The sequence below is a fragment of the Arachis ipaensis genome, chromosome B10 (genome assembly GCF_059453495.1).
Source record: "Arachis ipaensis isolate K30076 ecotype BB chromosome B10, ASM5945349v1, whole genome shotgun sequence".
Classification (NCBI taxonomy): Eukaryota; Viridiplantae; Streptophyta; class Magnoliopsida; order Fabales; family Fabaceae; genus Arachis; species Arachis ipaensis.
Window position 1 is genome coordinate 147,480,159 of NC_142435.1, and position 20,597 is coordinate 147,500,755.

At 29.7% G+C, this 20,597-nt stretch overlaps 3 protein-coding genes and 1 long non-coding RNA gene across 4 annotated transcripts in view; 1 reads left to right on the forward strand and 3 right to left on the reverse strand.

Moving 5' to 3' along the window:
• LOC148582048 (uncharacterized) overlaps nt 1-20,597 on the reverse strand; it is a 115,216-nt gene that overhangs the window by 12,388 nt on the left and 82,231 nt on the right. The window lies entirely within an intron of this gene.
• LOC107621247 (E3 ubiquitin-protein ligase RING1-like) lies at nt 80-1,036 on the forward strand. The gene has a single exon (XM_016323280.3). The coding sequence runs from the start codon at nt 80-82 to the stop codon at nt 1,034-1,036; it is 957 nt and encodes a 318-aa protein (XP_016178766.1).
• Nucleotides 8,698-10,476, reverse strand: ANAC087 (NAC domain containing protein 87). The gene is made up of 3 exons (XM_016325188.3): nt 10,269-10,476; nt 9,894-10,171; nt 8,698-9,514 (listed from the first exon to the last, which is right to left on the reverse strand). Exons 1-3 carry the CDS (start codon nt 10,426-10,428, stop codon nt 9,119-9,121), a joined length of 834 nt encoding a protein of 277 aa, XP_016180674.1. The 5' UTR covers nt 10,429-10,476; the 3' UTR covers nt 8,698-9,118.
• On the reverse strand, nt 15,164-19,986 carry LOC107623054 (apyrase 2). Its single transcript, XM_016325186.3, has 9 exons — nt 19,347-19,986; nt 18,024-18,152; nt 17,867-17,923; nt 17,691-17,783; nt 16,433-16,638; nt 16,232-16,323; nt 15,895-16,112; nt 15,631-15,820; nt 15,164-15,546 (listed from the first exon to the last, which is right to left on the reverse strand). Exons 1-9 carry the CDS (start codon nt 19,653-19,655, stop codon nt 15,434-15,436), a joined length of 1,407 nt encoding a protein of 468 aa, XP_016180672.1. The 5' UTR covers nt 19,656-19,986; the 3' UTR covers nt 15,164-15,433.

A 20,597-nucleotide genomic window follows, 5' to 3' on the forward strand; every position in this document is an offset into this window, starting at 1 on the left:
ATTGAAAAAAGGGTTATTATTATGCACTAGGAGTAATTAGAAAGGATTATTGCTTAGAAGTTATGTTCAAAAAAGGGTTATGGAGAATGATAATAACAATAATAATATGAATGGGGTACAGTGGTGTAACATATGCTCAGAAATGGTGAATCCAATTACTGAAGCTGATAACAAGTGCCCCATTTGTGACACAGAATTTGCTGAGATAATAATGGATAACATAAGGGATCAAAGTGATAATTCTATTGATTTAAGGTCTACTTGGATGTTCATACTTTATGCTCCAATATTTCTAGGCTTGATGGGTGCAATTAGCCCTCTTATTCCCCCCGGCGGCGGCGCCACCCCTCCGGCCGGCGAAGACGAGACGGAGAACGAACTTATGCCGACGAGAAGAGGATCGACTAGTTATGTAATGCATCTCTTTCGAGGTCTTCATGTTAGGAGCTTTGATAATAATAATCGTAGTACTCGCAGTAGAAGTATAGACGCCAGCAACATGGTTGTCATTGATCCGTTTACGGACGGAGCCTTGATTTTTCGAGTTCCGAACATGAATCATCATACAACAACAAGCAATCAAAATGAGGGAACGAGCATTGGATCCTTCCATGAGTTTCTGGTGGGATCAGGATTTGATTTGTTGCTGCAGCAGTTGGCACAGAACGGAGGAAGTGGATATGGGAGTGTTGTGAACCCGCCAACAAAGAAGGCGGCAATAGAAGCATTACCGAGTGTGATTATCAATGAAGAGATTTTACAGTGCATGGTTTGTTTGGAAGAGATTGAGATTGGAAATGAAGCAAAGGAGATGCCATGTCTCCATAAATTTCATGGTGACTGCATAATCTCATGGCTTAAACCTCATAGTTCATGCCCTGTTTGTAGGTTTCAGATGCCTTTTGAGGATTTCACAGCTGAGACTAATTTGGAAGATAGAAACGATGGGAATCAAAATAGTGAGCTTGTCACAGGATCAAGAAGGAACTGGTTTCCAATGCTGCAATCCTTTAATAATTTTCTTCCACCACCTTGATCATGCACTTCCTCTGTCTCCTATGCCAAAACTTGTATATAAGCTCTTGTTAATTTTTTTAGGAAAATGCTATTTGTACACCAAAATCAGTCACTAAAATCAGCTACTAATGTATTTATACATGTATGATTTAATTTATTTTCAATATGTATTTGTATTCCAACATGTATTTTATATTGGTGGCTGACTTTGGTAACTGATTTTGGTATACACGTAGTATAATCCTTTTTTTTTTTAATATATATGTGTTAGGTTATTTTGCTTAGTGGAGTTTAATGTTCTTTTCAATTATGTATATAATTTCATTTTTGAATGTTTAATTTCATTATTTAGACCTAATTTTGGTAGCATTAATTTCCTACCTTATTTTTGTGGATTATTTTTGCTTAACAATTTAAAAATAAATGAAAGCAATTGTATGATATTTGTAATATTTTTGTGTGTATTTTTTTATAATTTTTTATTTTATAAAAATATTAAGAACTAATTTATCTTTCTATTATATTGGAGAATAACTTGTTTATTTTGTTTAAAAATTTCGATAATAATACCATTAAAAATATAAAAGAAAACTTTTTTTTAGATAAATTTTTTTTTATATTTATTATTTTTGACATCCTGAGTTTTTATTATTTTCTAAAAAAAATATACTTTTTATTTTTAACAAATACCAAAGTACTAGTAGGAAAAACTCATAAAATAAAATAATAAAAATTTATATACAAATATTTTTATATAAAATTATTAATTAATTTTTTTATATGATTTAATATATTTTTATACAAATAAATCAATAATTCACTTATGTTTGTGGCGATTAATTGATCCATGAATTTATAATTTAAAAATAATATATACTTATGTTATATAATGCAAAATTAAACCATATAGTTACAATATTTTCTTGGTTGACTTGCGTATAGTTATGTTTCCACCTTCATATGAATAATACATACATTTTTTTAATTAAAACAGGGCCTAAGCTCAAAGGAAAAAACATTAAAAGCCCATGTTTCCGCAAAACGTAACTGCCAAAATCGGGCCACAGTGAACAAAGTTGATCACCCAACCCAAAAAGATAAATTATTATAGAACATAACTGTCCTTCAACGTGGGCTTCGGCCCATCCAAGACAAAAGAAAATATTGTTACCCAACGGGATGTAGAAAATCCCCTTTGTTATTTATCCTTGACCTTACTCGTATAAACAAGAAAAAAAAAAAAAATTAACATGTGTGTTACTTTTTTGTATATTTTTTATAATATAAAAATTAAAATATATAAAAAAATACATAAAATATTTGTTCCAAAAATTACCTAAAACATTGATTTGGGTGTGAACGTGAGGTCCATACTCCAGACTCCCTATGAGGCAGTATCCGACTTATTCTTACACCGAGGTGCTGCTGTCTAAGTTCTTTGTGAGGAGGTGGGATGATACCTGCAAAAGACTCTTATGTTTAAGTTAATAAAGGTTTTAAGCAGAGTTTTAGTAAAATAGAATGTGTATATACTTGATAGGTGTCAGTGTATTTATAATAAGATCGTTAATCACTTTTTTTAGAGTAGTTCCACTTTTGTTAGTAGATAACCATTTCTTTTATCATAAAATTTTGTTGGGATCTATTTTTTAGGAGAGATAAAAATAATAAGATAAATTCAAAAAAAAACTTATTTAAATGAATAAAGTGGGACCTCTTATTGTGTGTTCGACCTCTTTAAATAAGTCGAATAAATGATAAAGACCTTTTTTTTGTGGGTCGACTTTTTTGTCTTGGTTAAATCTGACTCTATATTTTGGGACATGGAATAAACTATTATTTTTATACACAAAGAATAACATGATGATGGCATTGAAACAGTAGTATTTCCATGTATTCAACACAATTCAATCTCAATTTAGCAATTTGACTCTTCCTCTCATTGGACAGAATCTTAGCAAAGTACTTGCAATAAAATATCTAGATTCTAGACACAACCCTCCAATGTTACATAAAATGCTCAAACTCAATAACCAAAGTACACATATCACGTGGAGCTTGCTTCCTTCCAAATCACAATGCTATCTTGTATCTACTTTAATTTGCTTCTGATATCCAAGTTCTAAATAATAATTTTTTGGAATCAATATTAACATGATTAATATATGTTTGTAATAGGCATGGGGTTTATGGAAGCAAGGAAGGTCATTAGAGCTTTATAGTCAGATTTCTAAGTGTTCTCTCCTATTAATCCCTTTTTTTTAACAAAATAAATATTATACATTAATTTTTTTTTATTTTTTAGTATTTTAAGTAAAGATTAAATAGATATTAGAGAAAGTGTACAAATTTCTTTAATATGAAAAAAAAAATTAATACATTTGAGATATACCAACAAGTGACGATACAAATATATATATATATATATATCAAAGTCTCATAGTATAGTATACTCTATAGTTATATGCGGCTTCAAGGATCTAAATATTATTTTCATTAAGAAAAATAAATAAGTAAATAAACAAACATTTCTTTATAAAGAATCTTATCGCTATACCTAATTAATGATAAGCTACGCTTATACGCATATATTGTTATTAATTAGGTAAGACACCTACTTCTTTGTTTTCTTGTATATACAAGATATTCTAGAATAATACGTCCGAATATTTGTTTATTGCTAATTATATATAATTATTAATTAAAACGAGTATAGGTAAAACATTAAAATAATTAGATAAGAAGATAAGAGAAAATAAAATAAAATGAAGACTATTTGATGGAATGAATGAAATGGACATGAAATTAAAAAATAAAGAAAATAAAAATGTCATATGACATATGAATCGTTTTCACTAAGACACATGGTTATGTGATGGAGGTTTCTCATTGGTTGGTGAGCACCACACATCACCCTTCTCCCACCATGTTTCCATGCAACAAATCCGGTTTTTCTGATTCACAAACAAGCATATACCTATCATGATACTAAATTCTTTTCTTTTATAAAATGCTTATCAAACTTTTAACAATTCATTTTTGAATTTAATTTTGATGTACTTACTGTGCATCTAATCACATAAAGTCACGCCATAAAAAATAGGAGACCACTTCGATAAAGACATTAAAAATATATTTTTTTTTAAAACGTTTACATGTGTCATGATATTATTTGACATCTTTATTAAACCGGTTAATAATTTATTTTTAATAAACCAAAATAAAATCGGTTTATTATAGCAACAATAATAAACTCAATTGTCTACACTATAATTATTAGACCCGATTTAATCCGACCGATTTACATAATCTAAACCGAATTATATTTATTTTTTTGATAAAAAGACAAATATATTCCTGATTTTATTTAGAAAAAAACAGAAAACAAAAAACCATGATCCAGTGGATTATGTTGGTCGGTTCGACCGAATCGGATAACAATTGAGTTTATTGTTATTGTTATAAAAAAAATCAGTTTTATTCTAGTTTGTTAAGAAATTCAAAAATAAATTCATTAATACGTCCAATAATAATACGATACATAAGTGTCTTTATAAAAAGACATTTTATGCGTCTTTATGGGAACATCTTTCTAAAAAATAACTACTATTTTCATTGATCGCATGCGGATATAATTGTAGGACTGTAAAAAATATTTTATACTATAAGGCTCGTAAATTTAATTTTATACAACATAATTAATTAAAATTTAATAATGCAAATTAATATACATGTAAAATTGCTAAAACCATACTTTAATTAAAATTTTAATATTATATATATAGTTTAAGTATCATTACTCAATATATACAAAACTTATATAGCCTTTGGTTCAAGCTTCATTTCATTTTCACAAACTTTCCGTTTTTTTGCAGTTTTTTCTCGCCATGAATGAAAAGGAAAGAAAGACAGCAAGATCAATTGGTGGTAGTGCATGCATTATTAAAACAAAAGAATAATTAATAAGCCAAAGAAGTCGCAACCACATATATATAATAACCAAAAGGCTGTTAAGTTTCCCTCAAGCATAAAACCACAATGAACTCTTTGCTTTCAATGGAGAGAAATGTGCACATGAAATCAAACAAAAAGTTTAGTTTTGATAAACTGGAAATATAAATTATATTTTTTTTTAGATAACTATTTATAATACTAATGTCATGAAATTACTCGTTCTAAAAGTTCAAGCCGATAAAAAGATGTAATATAAATAGTTATATTTTTAACATTTTTTTAAACAAGAGTTTTTTTTGAATTTGCTTGATTTTTTTATAAATCTTTTGTTTTTTATTTATCTTATGCTATTTTGACATAAAATTCTGATACGATGTCATAAAATTATTCATCTTAAAAGCTTAACTTAATAGAAAATGACAATATAAATAAGGGTAAAGTATATTTTTTGTCCCTAAGTTTGACAAAAGTATTAAACATATCCCTAAATTTTATTTTGTTTCAATTTTGTCCCAAAAATTTTTTATTTGCATCAAATATACCCTTAACGGCTAAATTTTCAAAAAATTTAAGACCAACCTAACAATAATGTATGAAAATTATGCTTGATTTACTTGTGTTGAGGGTTGTTCTTATGAAATTGTTGTTGAATTGGCCTTAAATTTTTTGAAAAATTAGCCGCTAAGGGTATATTTGATGCAAATCGAAAACTTTTGGGACAAAATTGAAACAAAATAAAACTTAGAAGTATTTTTAAAACTTTTGTCAAACTTCAGAGACAAAAAATATACTTTACCCTATAAATAATTATATCTCTAACAATTAATATAAAAAATAATTACTTTTATTAATGTAACTTTACGTAATTTAATATATTTATAAATTATTTTTATACAAACAGTATATCAAACTTAAATTAATATGTAGAAAGAGAAAAATGGTATAGAAAAAGAAAGAAAAGCAGCACACAGTTTAGGCAGAAAACAGCTCAATGCAAGCTGAAGGTGTGTAGTGTCTGTGTTGGTAGGCATGTGATGTTTCTTTGGGCATAAGATTCAGACGTTAGTCAAGAAACCTCTCCATTGTTGCTGTTCTTGTCACATAAACATGTTTCTAATTATTTTTATTAATTATTTTACTTGTTAAGCCTGATGAACTTTGTAATTATTACCCAGTCTCTAAATTCTTACCCTTTACCTTTTAATATTTCATAGGTTCATCAGTCCTCTCTCCTGGCCCAAGGTATCTTCTGACCGTGAAAATTTAAGAACATATAATTTTATATAAAGTTGATAATTGAGAATTGTTAGATGATAATTTAATAAATTTATCAAATTATTTAATAATTTTAAGTCATTAATTTCACATCAAGTTAACTACACCTAAATTTTTACTATTTTCTGCACGGATTTAGGAAAATTATTATCAACATATTATATATTTAATTTGTATTTAGCAGTTTAATTACTTTTTATTATTCAGGCCATGTAATAACTATATATAGTATATATTTTAATTTTGACATATAGAGAGGTATAATATAAAATATAGATTATAAAAAAAAATAGTATAAAATATTTTATAAAATTATTTAATCAAATTTTAATTTAATTTTTTTCATTATTCAAGTCATAGATATCAAAGAAATCTCGTTATTTTTATCAAGTATGACAATACGTAATTAGATATAAGCATCATTTTATATGCTTACATGAAATATTATTATAAGCATTAAATATATGGTGGAAACTCAAGTGCAGTCGACTTCAGATAAAGTTGATACTTGAGAGTCGTTAGATGATTTGACTAAATTTTCATCTAATAGCTCTCAGATATCAACTTCACATGAAATCGACTTTACCTGAGTTTTCATCTAAATATATATTATAATGCTAAAATCAATCACTGATAATATATATCTAATTGTTCTGTAATTCTTTTTTCTTATGATATTTTTTAATCCAACAGAATAAGAATTATTTTGTCGTAGATTTGAGTTCTATTTAAAAATTTATCGTTGTTGCATGCACAATACGAAAATTAAATTTTTGATATTTTTTAAAGTGGACTAATAAATTTAACCACTAAATTAACTCAAATTGGTTAATTGTTTCATAACTTTTAAGATAGATACTTTGGAGGGTAAGATAATGTTCTAAATGATCTGAATATGTGTATAATTAAATTAAATTACAGCGTAAATTGATGCAATTGTTAGGCTTTTAAGCATCTAAGCACATACAAGTAATAATAGAGAAGTGCAAGCAAAATAAATTAATGATGAAATTAGAGCATAGTATGCTTGTAGTGTACTTGAAACTTTGATCTATTAACTGCAGGCATGCCTTGGTGTGAGGCACTAAGCTAGCTGGCCAGAACTTTTAAATTGTAAAGTTGAAATAAGAAATGCACAATTTCTTTGGAATTAATGCTCTCCCTTCTGTTGGTGGGATGTCACATAGGCATATTCCACACACCATCAAAATTGTTGAGATGCAATAACAATAGCAGCATTCAAAGTATATGACTCCTAAATTTAGGTTAAAATCATTTGGAGTGCCAACAATTATTGTTTTATATCCATGCATGTCCATCATCAAAAGGTCATTCATGTCTACTATTTAGTTTTTGATATACATACAAAAGTACATAGAAACATACAATTATATATATATATATATATATATATATATATATATATATATATATGCACATACCACTATACCTTTTTTTTTTATAGAGTTAAATCAAGATTTTTTTTGTTGTTGTCTAGAGTTAAATCAAGATATAAAGGTGAATACGTATTTTATATAGCAAAAGTTTATAAGACCAACAGTTTTATTTAAATTTGGAAGCGAGTACTTAATCAGCAAAAAAAAGTAAGCAATTTTATGTCATTAGATATAATCTTATACCATTAAAAAATATTAATAATAGTTAATTAATGAGTAATGACTATAAATTATAAAATTTACTAACTTTCTAATATTTTTTTAATATATTACAATAATTATTATTAAAAGATAATAAAAAATTAATTTAAATTATCTAAAATTATTTTTTTAATATTTAATAATTATTATTAAAATAATTATATAATTTTAGATATAATAAATATATAATTATAAATATTATGTGTATAAAATTATAAATATTATATTATATAAAATAATTTTAGATATTTTTCTCTCTAATATTACCGTTTATATGATTATGAAAATCAGATTAAATTGGCTTATCTAACCAAGTTATACCAAAAAATAATTGTAAAAAATCAATAAAAGAGTGGTGAATCAGTTGAGCGGTTCATTTTTTTTTTTGGTTTAGAAATCGATAAAAGTTATATTTTAAAAATTAATTTTTTTGGAAAATATATATTTTATATAAAAATATACTATTTTATTATATACAATCTAATTTCAAATAAATTTCTTTTGAAATTTTAAATCTTTGAATATTTAACTTTATCGATTTTAAGATGATTTGATTTTCACAACCTTGCTACTCTATTTGTTTGTTCTATCTTGTTCATCATAAAATAAAATAAAAATTTGCACATTCTTTATATATATCTATATATTTATATTCTCATAAAGCGTTACACCCTAAATAAATGACAATAAGTGCTCCATATACAAGAAGATTTACAACACGCAAAAGTTGGAATCATACATACAGTAACGATGATATGATGAGCAAAAATAATTATTAAACAAAAGAAAAGAATAAAACAAAAACACACTTACATATCAAAAGAATAATGTACATACATACAAGATCCACATTAGCTGTCTTCTATGAGAAAATCCTAAAACTCTTCTGACAAATCAAGTTTGGATATTACAAATCTATATATAGATATATCCATCCATGAACTATATAATATATATCATGCTGTTATGGAAGAAGGAAAATATGGTCACACAGTCAATCCTAAATTAAATTATAAATAGATAAAAACTTACATGCAGTTATCTCTATATAAATATAAAATTAATATTAAAAAATCGTTAGATAATTTAATAAATTTAACTAAATTATTATCTAACAATTTTCGAATATCAATTTTATATAAAGACAATTGCACGTGAGTCTTCATCTTATAAATATCATCAGAAATAATGTTTAATAATGTTTTGGTAAGAAGTTATAAATCCCAGAGGCCTAATTCCAAGTCAGAGAGAGGAGGAGCAACTACTTCTGATGATGATGATGATGGACCGTCGTACATTAACAATGCTCTAATATTATTATTATTATTCCTTATTCCCATCATATCTTTCTTGTTTTGCTGAATAGTAATATTATAATCTGATGATGATGCAAACATACTATTGACATAGTTGTTGTTGGTGGTGGTGGTGTGTTCATCATCATAATTATTAGAAGGATCCATGAGAGGTGGGAGAGAAGAAAAATCTACAAGATCATCATCTCCAATTGAGTTCATGTTCTTCATTATCCTAAAGAGGCCAGATGGAATAGTTGGGTTCAATTTTTCTGTTGTGTTCTTATGGAAAACCCTCGACACAACCCATTCCTCCTGCAAAAGAGAAAAGCAATCCTTGAAAAATACAATATTAAAAAATCAGGTGAAAACTCAGGTGCAGTCGATTTTACGTGAAGTTGATACATGAAAGTCTGTTGGATAAAAATTTAATCAAATCAGTCAAATTATCTAACGGCTCTCAGGTATCAACTTCACGTGAAGTCGACTGCAACCTGAGTTTCCACCTTTTGAGACTACATATATATAATTAGGTGAATATTCACGTATAGTTGTTATTTTTCTGTAAAGTTAATAGTTAAAAATCATTAAATAATAATTTAGTCAACGTATCAAATCATATAACAATTCTTAACTAATAGCTTTTCACGAACACAATTGTTGGTGAATTTTTACAAAAGAAATTGATGAGTACCTTAGCAGGTATAGGGAGGTTGTAAGTAGCAAAAAGGCCTTCCAATCTGAATTCATGCATAACCCAATTGGTTTTGTGTCCATTAGGGGCTCTACCTCTATAGAACACAAGGGTTTTCTTCATACCAACAAGGTTTCTCCCTTTGTAAATCTCTTTGTCTTTTCCGGTGGCCTTCCAATAGCCGGATTCCGTGGCTCGATTCGTTCTGATCCCAGTTGGATACTTTCTATCTCTTTGCCAGAAGAAGTACCAATCTTTCTCCCCCATCTTTGCTTTCTCTAAATAAACATTTACAATTTTATCAAATATGTCAACTGCACGAGAGTTTTCACTGCCAGAAAACAAATAAAGAAGAAGCAAGAAATGGTGACTTACTAGGCAAGTCCCAAGGCTCACACTTATTGAGATCAACTTCTCCAATGGCAGTTGCGGTGAAACTTGTGTTCAAAACCTTGTGAGTGAGATAATAAGAGATGATCTCCTCATCTGTAGGGTGGAACCTGAAACCGGGAGGCAAATCCAAAGCCGCATCCATAGCGATGAGCAATTAATTATGAAGTGATGAAAGATTAAGAAAGTAAAATAATGAAGGGAAGAAGGTGTGCTTAAATACACAAGACAAGATAGACAAGAGAAGAGAAGAGATACACTACACGCACCTCTCACACGTTACGCTTCACGGATCCGTGCTTTGCAAGCCACTTCCTATGCAAGATTACAAACATAATAATATTTAACGATTCTCAACTATCAATTTCAAATAAAGTTGACTGAATCTAAAATTTCACGCCGTATTAATTTATGTGTATAAAATTCTAATAAATATAAGTACAATTTATATGTACAAAATTTTTATAAATATTGGTACAAATTATTACTAATAAAGTACTGGTAAAAAATAATAATATTTGATGGCTATATATAATATTGTTGTTTAAAAAATATACATAAAATAGTGCATGCAACATTATTTTTCTTAATTATTAGTATACTAAAAGTGTTAGGATAGAATCATAGAAGTCTCGACCATATTTCTCTTAAAAAAAAGCTTGTGATTCGTATTGATATATGTTCCACGGTTCCACCAATGTTGTTTGTTGGCTATATCTGTCTCTAATTCTCTACCCGTTTGAAAACGAATGTGATCAAAGAAAACGGCGATAATGAAACGGTGGTGTATCCTTGTGGAGTGTGGACCCTTGCTTCCAAGTCCCCACCACTTTTTTCTTGGCTTCAGTTGAATTAAATATTTTTTTTTCATAGCCTTGTTTCCATTGCAGATTCTCCATCGTACTCCAACACCTCTCAAGAAGTTTTACTGCTTGAGGGTTAATTCGGAAGAAGAAAACACTAACATATACATGAGGACAAATAATTTGAGTGAAAGCATCTAAGTCTTTGGGCCGTTAAGTCGATAAAAAAATTATTTTTAATAAAATTTTTTTTTTTATAATTTACATCCTTTTTTTTTAAGATTTTTTTAAAAAAAATATTTTTTATATAATAAATGAATAAAAAAATACTTTTATCTTATTTTATCCAAACATAATTGATAAATAAAAAAATCTTTTTAGGCGAAATATTCAAATTAAATATAAAATTATTTTTATTTTTATAAAAAATATTTTTTTTAAAATTATTAAAAAAAGATTTTTTCTAAAATTCACGTGCAAACAAATTCTAAATAAACTATATTATTTAATATACGCCTTCTTATGTAAAACTTCTGTTACCTTTTTAACAAGTTTAAACTATTAAGTAAAAATATATAAGGAGTGTCAGGGATAAGTAACTTTTGTATTTTGTAATCATCAATTGACTATCAATAGTATTTTTAATGGTGTGAGATTACATCTAATAGTAGGAGATCACTTACTTTTTTTTATGGTTAAGTGTTGACCATAAAACACAAAAATTACTGCCCCTAGACTTTCTCAAAATATATAAATAACTATATATATTATCTAAAAAAGCGTATTATCTAAAGTTGTGAAAAAGTGTGATTCTTGTCCTAATTAATTAATTCTGTATTATGTGCTCTTTTAAAAATATAGTAGTAATTTTAGTAGTAGCTGCTGCTTTAGTTGAATCTATATATATTTGATTTCTCTATATTCTTGCGCAGCTTTAGGTGGGTGATGGTGGTTGTTTTTTTTAGCTAGGTAACTACAATTTCTAATAAGGTTCGGCTATTTTATACAATAAGTTCATATTTGCCACCCAACCACGTTGAAAATATTCTGAGTATGTATATATACATAATTGACGTTTAAAAAAAAACAAAGATATAAAAGACTAATAAGAAAATAAAATATTTAGTGTATAAACAAATTTAAAACATACTTAGGTTTATATAACAATAGTTAAAATATTTAATATGAAATGTTAGTTGCTGCTTCCAAATTATTAGGGAGGTATATATGTACGTAATTATTATTAAGTAGAGTAATTTTCTTCTAAATATACTACTAAAACCTTTTTTTTATAGTGCAAATTTTGGAATACGATTCTCCAAACAATAATACAGCTGATTAAAAAGCATTATTATTGCCTCCTTTTGAAAAGAATCCAAAATTATAATACTTTTTTATTTTATTATTCTATACAAGATATTTGATTATTCTACTGTAATAAATTTGATCATTTTTATTAAAAAAAATTCACTCACACTATTTCTCTATATTTCAACCAAAATATTTAATTTTTCACTCCCTCAAACATGCAAATCACATAATCTCACTCAACAGGGACAGTTTCAAGTATATTGGTGTGGTCAAGCACCCCACTACAATTTAGAATTTTTTTTAGTTGTATATGATAATAATATTTATTTGTCCTTATTAAATTATTAAATTTGACTTCATAATAATTTTTTACTTAACTTTTGGTACTTAATCGTTAATTTAAAAATTTTATATTAGATATTCGTTAGAATGATCAATTCTCAGATTTAAACGAAATTAGTGTTCTTTTTTTAAAATCAACTCAAGAGAATATTATTTATCTTCTTTTTAAATTAGCTTTAATTTTTGCGTAGCAACTATATTAATTGAAAGAACTTTCTTAACTATGAATATCAATAAGAGTCGGCTTTTAATTGTGTTGGGAAGTGAATTTTTAAATAATTGTTTAGTAATATATATGGAAAGAGCGAAAGTTTGATGGTAGTGTTAAGAGAAAAATTACTTAATTTTTTAAAAATATAAAACCTAAAAAAATAAAATTTTAAATTATATATTATTATTTAAATTACTATTTAGTGTTTTAATTTGTATATTAGATATTTTGAAGGTTAATCATATTTTACAATAATAAAATATAATCATAACAATAATCATGTTATATTTGCATAAAAAATAATTATCTGTATAAAATATATATTAAAATATAAAATACACATTAAAATTAAGTTAAATAATATATATATTTATACATATATATAGTAGTTAATAGATAATTTAATATTTACTTTTTTTTATACATATATTATTTTTATTATAAAAATTATTATCATGTTATATCAATTTTATCTTACTATCAAAATTTTCTAGATCCGTCACTGTAGCTCATAAAATGTCCAAAGCTCATAAATCATAAGTTAGATACGCATTTTGTAGCATTGAAACTTGATTTTTATTCTTCACCGCAACCCCTAACACCTTCCATTTTCTTCAATTCTAATCTTATATTCTCATATATTATAATAATAATTGTATTTTCATGACATACACCATCCTCAAATGAAATCCAAACCCCCAAGATTTAAATTAGCTACGCGGTCTCTAATGGGTGGATGATATTAACATTAATTATTAACTTGTGAGACAATAATCATATCCCATTATCCATCACCTCATCCTCATGATACGGAACAGATTCCGCTGAAGCATTCTTTATTTTATTCAACATGTTTATTACTTCACTACTAATAGTAACTCTGTTAAAATAATTCGTATGAGATAATATAAATTATAAAGTAACTAAAAATAGAGATAAACCAAATAAGGAAAACGTGTGGACCCCATTCTAGGGTTGTAGGTTCTAGACCTGACATGACATGGCTTATTATGAAGCTCTTATTATTTTATTTAACTTGATCTTAATAAAAATGAAAGTTTGACTTTTGCTCAACGAAAGGAAACGAAACTGAACAGCAAAGCAAAACGGAAAAGGGTTGGTGTTTGCCATAGATAGAAGAAGTAGAACTCAGAAAAGAGAAAAAAAAGGGTGACGTTTTGTGACGTAGAGAGTGAATGCTTGGTAGCTAATAATTACTACAAGGGAGAATCTATGACTATGCCCTATGCCCCTATCACTCAATCATTGGCGCCACCTAAAATACCCTCAACCGTCCGATCAGAAAACTGTCAAGTTATCCACCGCTAGCTGCCGCGGTTATTATGTTAACGAATATTCGGTGCTTCCTCCTCTCTTGCGTGTAAATAACATGTTGATGTTGCAAAACTTTTTTGTTATTTAATTTTAATTTGCCATATTGGTATTTTAGGAAGTAAATTAATGAGGAGACTAAAGCAAATAATTCTAAATGAAAAAGTCTAGGGACTAACAACTTTGTTAAATCCTGACCAGCATGTAACTAGCAAAGAAAAGTGAATCATTCTCACACAATTAAAATCATCATTGATGGCTATTTGATGACTACAAATCACAAAAGTTGTTGGCTCTAGCATTCCTCATTTTAAATTTTACAGAATAAAACTAAAGTTAAATATTTTTATACAAATTTATCTAACAATTTTCTTTTTTACAACTTTTTTTTTTTGTCTTTTCTTACTTATCATCTATTATAATTGTCTCCTCTTATCATTCATTTCAAAATTTTTGGAAGAATTAGATCATGACAAAATATCAGTTTTATATTCAAAAAATTTAAAGTTCAATTCTTGGTAAATTCCAAAAACATCAGTCAAATAAAAGGAAAAAAAAATTATGTAAAAAATAAAGCAATCCAAAAAATTTTCTTGCTTAAAAAATGTATTAAAAATATAACCATTCTATTTGCTTAAACTATCACCTCTTAGCCATGAAAAAGACACATAGTGCATCAAGTGTCATAGCAAACACATCAAATTTAATTGTGAATAGTAATTTAGTAGCAATTATAGGTGTAAAATGACACTAAAAATTTGTAATAGTGACTCATCTTAGGGCATGTTAAACTAAATTTATCTTGTTACATCATAACATAATTAATCAAACACTAACACAGCACATTCAGCAGTAACATTTTATTGCAATTCAAACTGAAATGACAGGAACGAAGGCAATAATTAATTGCTTCCATGAATCAATCAAAATTGGAATAATATCAATATCACCATTATGTAAGTTTGTCTCTACCTATTACAAATATGAATGAACAAAATGAATCGAATATGGAAACCGATATTTTTCCAAAATAATTACAAATGAAAATTGACGAGTCTATCTTCTTCTCTGAAAGATTTGTGATAGTACTCCGTTTGAGCTGTATTTTGAACGAATAATTCTAATAGTAATTGGTTTTCATACTGGCCTCATTACGAAGATGACACAGCTTCTATGGCGCTGCCGAGGGGCCATGCTGCTTCAACAAGAGCATCACGGTACTGAACCTTTTTCACCAATGTAATCTCTTGCCGTGGATCTAGACCTACAGATAATCGGAAGAAATCAGGGAAACAAGAAGATAAGGTTACTAAAATTTTGCATAATTCATCATTGCAGCAAAACCTACCAAATCCAGCTACAAGTAATGTATACTGGTATACGAGATCCATGCATAAATATGGTAGGTTCCCCTCCTCCACACGTTGATAAGCTGATTTTGCTTCCTCAAGTTTTGTTTGACAAGCTCGCTTAGCTGCGACCTCGAAGTCCACAGGACGAACTTTTACAACGGGCAAGTTTGGATTGGCAAAACCCGCCTATGAGTGATAAAGTGATTAGCATGGCAATATTGCTAAATTATATGATTCCATGAATATGAATAATAAAATACCTCCGCAGCACGGTCAAAGAAAAATGAGGCAACAAAAAGGTTTTTCTGTCCATCCCCGCCACCACCATTCCAAATCCCTCCGAATGTGCACTTCATATGTGTACATTTTGACTCATTAACTTTGAGAGCTTTAAGAGCCATGGTTTCGCATTCATTCAATCTTGAGCCAGATGGGGAGGATGAGGAATTGAATGACTTTCCTCCATAATTGTAATACCCTAAGTCGAACCAAAACGATCTAATTGTCATTGGATAACATATGCTGAAAAATGCACAAGAAATTCGGAGTTCTCTTTCCCTGTTGATTAACATAGAACCTGGCATGTCAAAAGCTTACCATCAAAGCCAGCTAAAACACACGGGTTCCCAGAATCATCAGAAACCTTTAAAATTTCTGCGCGAGCTGCTAGCAAACCATAGTGCAAGTAACTGAAAGTAAGATGTTAATATCATTTAGTCATGGATGACGAAAAGCTATTTCAGAATACTCATATCAGAAAATCAGGATTAACACTAAAAATAAGGACACTCTCAGAACCTGTGAACATAGAGGTAATATTTTCTTCCCCTTAAAAACATCTCCTTGACATATGGATCCTCTCCACCAAGTACTTTTGGAGCCTTGGCAGAATCTGTCTCTGAGATGGCATATGCCATTTGAACAGATCCACCTCCAAGATCAACAACCCCAACAGTCTTTGAATAATCTTTTCCCAAGTTCCCCAGCAAATAGTTAATAGTCACCTAAGCAAATTAGAAGGCAAGATAAGAAAAACAAAATACTGCATTTGTTCTTTCAAGGAGAGTACAAAGACCTCAGTTTCCCCTTTTTTTTTTTATCTGCAAGAGGTGTACATAGCTGCATGTCAAGTAATATTAATTCAATAATAGCAGTGGTTTACCATTTGCTTTTTGGATAGATAAAGAAATTATATTAGAAGAGAAAATAATGCATAAAAGTCTATAAGTCATCCACTCATCCAAATAAATTGAAAAAAAAAAGAGTTAGCCAAACAAAAATGATCCCCTCTTATAAGTACCAAATGGTTGCCAAATAATTAATCCTATCCCAACAAACAACTGGGCTTCTACATATCTTCTCATTTGAGACCCTACCATCTTTTTTCATAGATTATATATGCTACTTACAACTTCTCCTAATGAACTCATTTTTAATCCTATTTTGTCTAGTGTGTCACTCATCAATGCAACCAACATTCAAATATCTAATTTTCAACTTATTCTTCCATTAAATTTTATTGTTTAGCAATCAGTTGTATGAAACACTATAGGTATTTGTATCTGCAAAGAGCAGGTAAAACTTCCCTTTAATTAGGTACAGCTTTTCTACCACAAATACAATTAAAAACACTCCATTCATTCATGCTACCCAAAGCTATAGTTCCAAGCTCCCCATATTTCCGTCATTAAGTATGACAAACTTGAGATAATTAAACTATGTGATTTGTGATGTAATGATATGGTCCCAATTTTCACCTCTAGCTAGATTTGGTATGCCTATTGTCAAATTACACTCATTAGTCCATGTTACTTGAAATTAAAAAACAAGTTCCTCTAAAGCCTGTCTCCACAACTCTAACTTTACAGTTATTTATACACTCACAGCACTATTTGCAGTTTGTACATTATCACAAACCTAGACTCACTGTATACCAAATACTGGAACAGGCTTTTAACCATCCAATCAATGTCACCAAAAGATGGTCAATTTTCCCAAGCCTACGTGCATTGAAAAGTTAAAACTAATCACTAGTAATTAAGTCAGCAAACCATACCCATTGAAAAGCACCTTCTTGGGTTCCATCCAGCACAGTAACAGCATTAGGCCCAGATTTCAAAGTGCTCCTTTGCTTAAGCAATTCCCTGACCTTAAATTACCAAAATTTAGAAACAACAGTCAATACAAGAGGGGTGGAGGAGGGGGATTCAAGTAGATGAAAGAAATATCTACCGCTTCCAAGATCCTGTCAGAAGCATCCCCTTCCAAAGCTCTCAATCCTGCAGTTGCCTATATTAGGATACATATTCAATCTCCATTTGACAGTTAGCATGTAAAAGGAAAGAAAGAGAGAATAAAGATCATACACATGTCATATGTACATACATACCCCTACTCTAACAGGTGTTTTGGGGCGAAACTCCAGAGGAACAACACTTTCAGCTTTGTCCAGAAGTGTAATCAGAGACTCCGCTGCCTGTTGTGGATTCTGTGCATACGCACTCAAACCTGGTTTAATCTGCAGCATCAGAAAACAATGACATCAGAAAGGCATAAAAAGAACCATAATAGGCATTAGAAAAGAAAATGAGCAAGTGGATTGAATTTAAAAACTTAAGAGAAATATTACAACACATAATTTAAATTTTTTATTCTTTTGGTATGAGAAATTCCTACTAATATATATTGTGTGTGGATCTAATTTTGAATCCAAAATCACTTGAGATGCAAATTATAGTCTACTTGTAGGCCACCTGCTATCCATGCACTGCAGTGATGTAACTTCTTGTCCGTCATAGATTTATCCTTCATTGGATTTTATCTGTTTGATAGTGCATGTTTGGTTGCATTTCCTGAGATGAAAGCTGAAAAGGAGCAGCACATGTGACTTTAACTTTGACAAAGGAGCACGAGGCTTCAAAGTAAGCATAAACCTGAGAAAACCCTGAATCAGTTGATTGATTTCTTTGTGGCAATTTCGTCTTACTTAAATTTCTTACAATCTCATCAAGCTCCAATAAACAAAGAGCTTTGATTGCTTCATAGCAGTTTTCTCTATCATCCCAAAGCTTCCATGACAAATATAATAACCCCCTTCATTGATAATAATGTCTCTCATTTTATCAATAAAATAAATAAATAAATATCTTTGATCAAGAAAGCTTCTCAATCTTCAGTATAAGATTCACTCACTGCTCAGACCAACTAAAAGCCATTAACCTCGAGTGATGTTAGTTGAGACTACAGGATGCCCGCACACCAAGTTTCTAGTTAGTTGATGCTGCAGCTTAGCTGGCAGTTTGTACAGCTGCCTAATTTGAAAACTTAACAGATTTGCTAGTTAATCACTTAGTTTGCCATTGATAAATAGTTAGAACCATAGTTAATTAGTTGTTAGACGTAGAGTTAACTTAACTATCATGAGTTGAGATCTTCCAGGCTTGTATATATACAGTTTTGTCCACATTGAATCATTTGAGATTCATCACTCAATTCAGAATCCATCAACTCTCCACTTTCATCACCTTCTGTGCCTCGTAGAACAGAGTCTTAACAAGTGAAACGAATGTGTGGAAGTGTATAAACTCTATTCTAAAAAAGTAAAAATAATGAGTACAACACAAATTGTAAGTTTAATATCTTATTGCTTATACATGGCAAATCTTACTATGAACTAGTGAAGCAAAATGCAAATCGGCAGAATATCACCAACCTGAACGAATAGCTCGAGATCTTTGCCAATGTGAACAAGGTCGAGATTGCGGTCGAAGTGGAAAACGTGAACGCGGCTGCCGGAGCTGCCAGCATCGAAGACGACGGCGTAGGAGCTAGAGGCTCTGTTATCGGGCGAAATCTTCCGGTGCGTGAGGGTGTAATCTTCGATGGACTCGTTGGAGGAAATGGAAGGCAACACGTAAAGCACAATCGTGACGAGCACCAAAGGAACGGCCACCATCATCAGCGCTCCGCGTAGCTGGTAAATCTTGTCGGAGGACGACTCGTGCGGCAACCGCTTCAGCATTCTTCCGAATCCGAGTTCTGGCAGCTCCACGGAGGAGGACGACGGCGAGGTGGCAGTATGGCCGTCGAGGAGCTCGGTGGAGGATGGCGACCGGTGGCGGATCTTGCCGTTGCAGGAAACGGCGGCGGAGGAGGGAGAGTTCAAATGCTGCGAGTCCAGCTCTGTTAGCGTAACGGGAGTCGAAGAGATGAAGGAAGAAACCGATAAACGACGTCGTTTTGGCAATGAGAGTTTTTTCCTTTGTGATTCGTGTGAGTGAGGATGAAGATGATAAAGAGGATGTGGATGGGGGTGCTAGCTGTCGCTGCCACTTGGTACTCACTGTCTTGTCACTCACTCAATTTTTTATTTTTGATTATATAACTAAATAGGTCCTGAAAAAATTTGCATTGAAGGTTTTTTTTTTCTAAAAAAATTCATTAGATTGAGGTCTTTAAATTTTATAAATATAAGATATATAAATATTTATTTTACAGGTTATGTTACACATCTAATATGTTAAGTGCCAACTTTAAATGTTTTATACTACAAAGGATATTTCCTGCAAAAAAGAACTCAAAGAAACTTTTTCTTCATGAGTTATTTGTTTTTTTGTGCATGCAGATCTGGTGAATACTTTGGAAACAATTGTGAGGTCTCCGATGAAAAAATTTATAAAGATGTTGTAGGTCGATGCTGATGTTAGCATGATTGAGCAATTTGGTATTAGATTCTATTCTGCATACTTGGTTACTGAAAAGAAGATTATAGCAACCAAGTATAACGATGATGAGCAATATATTTGATAATCGTAGGCTGATAGATCATTCACTGTGACTAGTGATTCCAGTGAGAAATAATTTGGAAGAGAAAAGAAATGCTTCCTCTTCCTTAGAAAAAAATCATTGTGCATGCTTAGTTTTTAGACTTAGAAAAAAAATTTATAATGTTTTCGAAATTTTT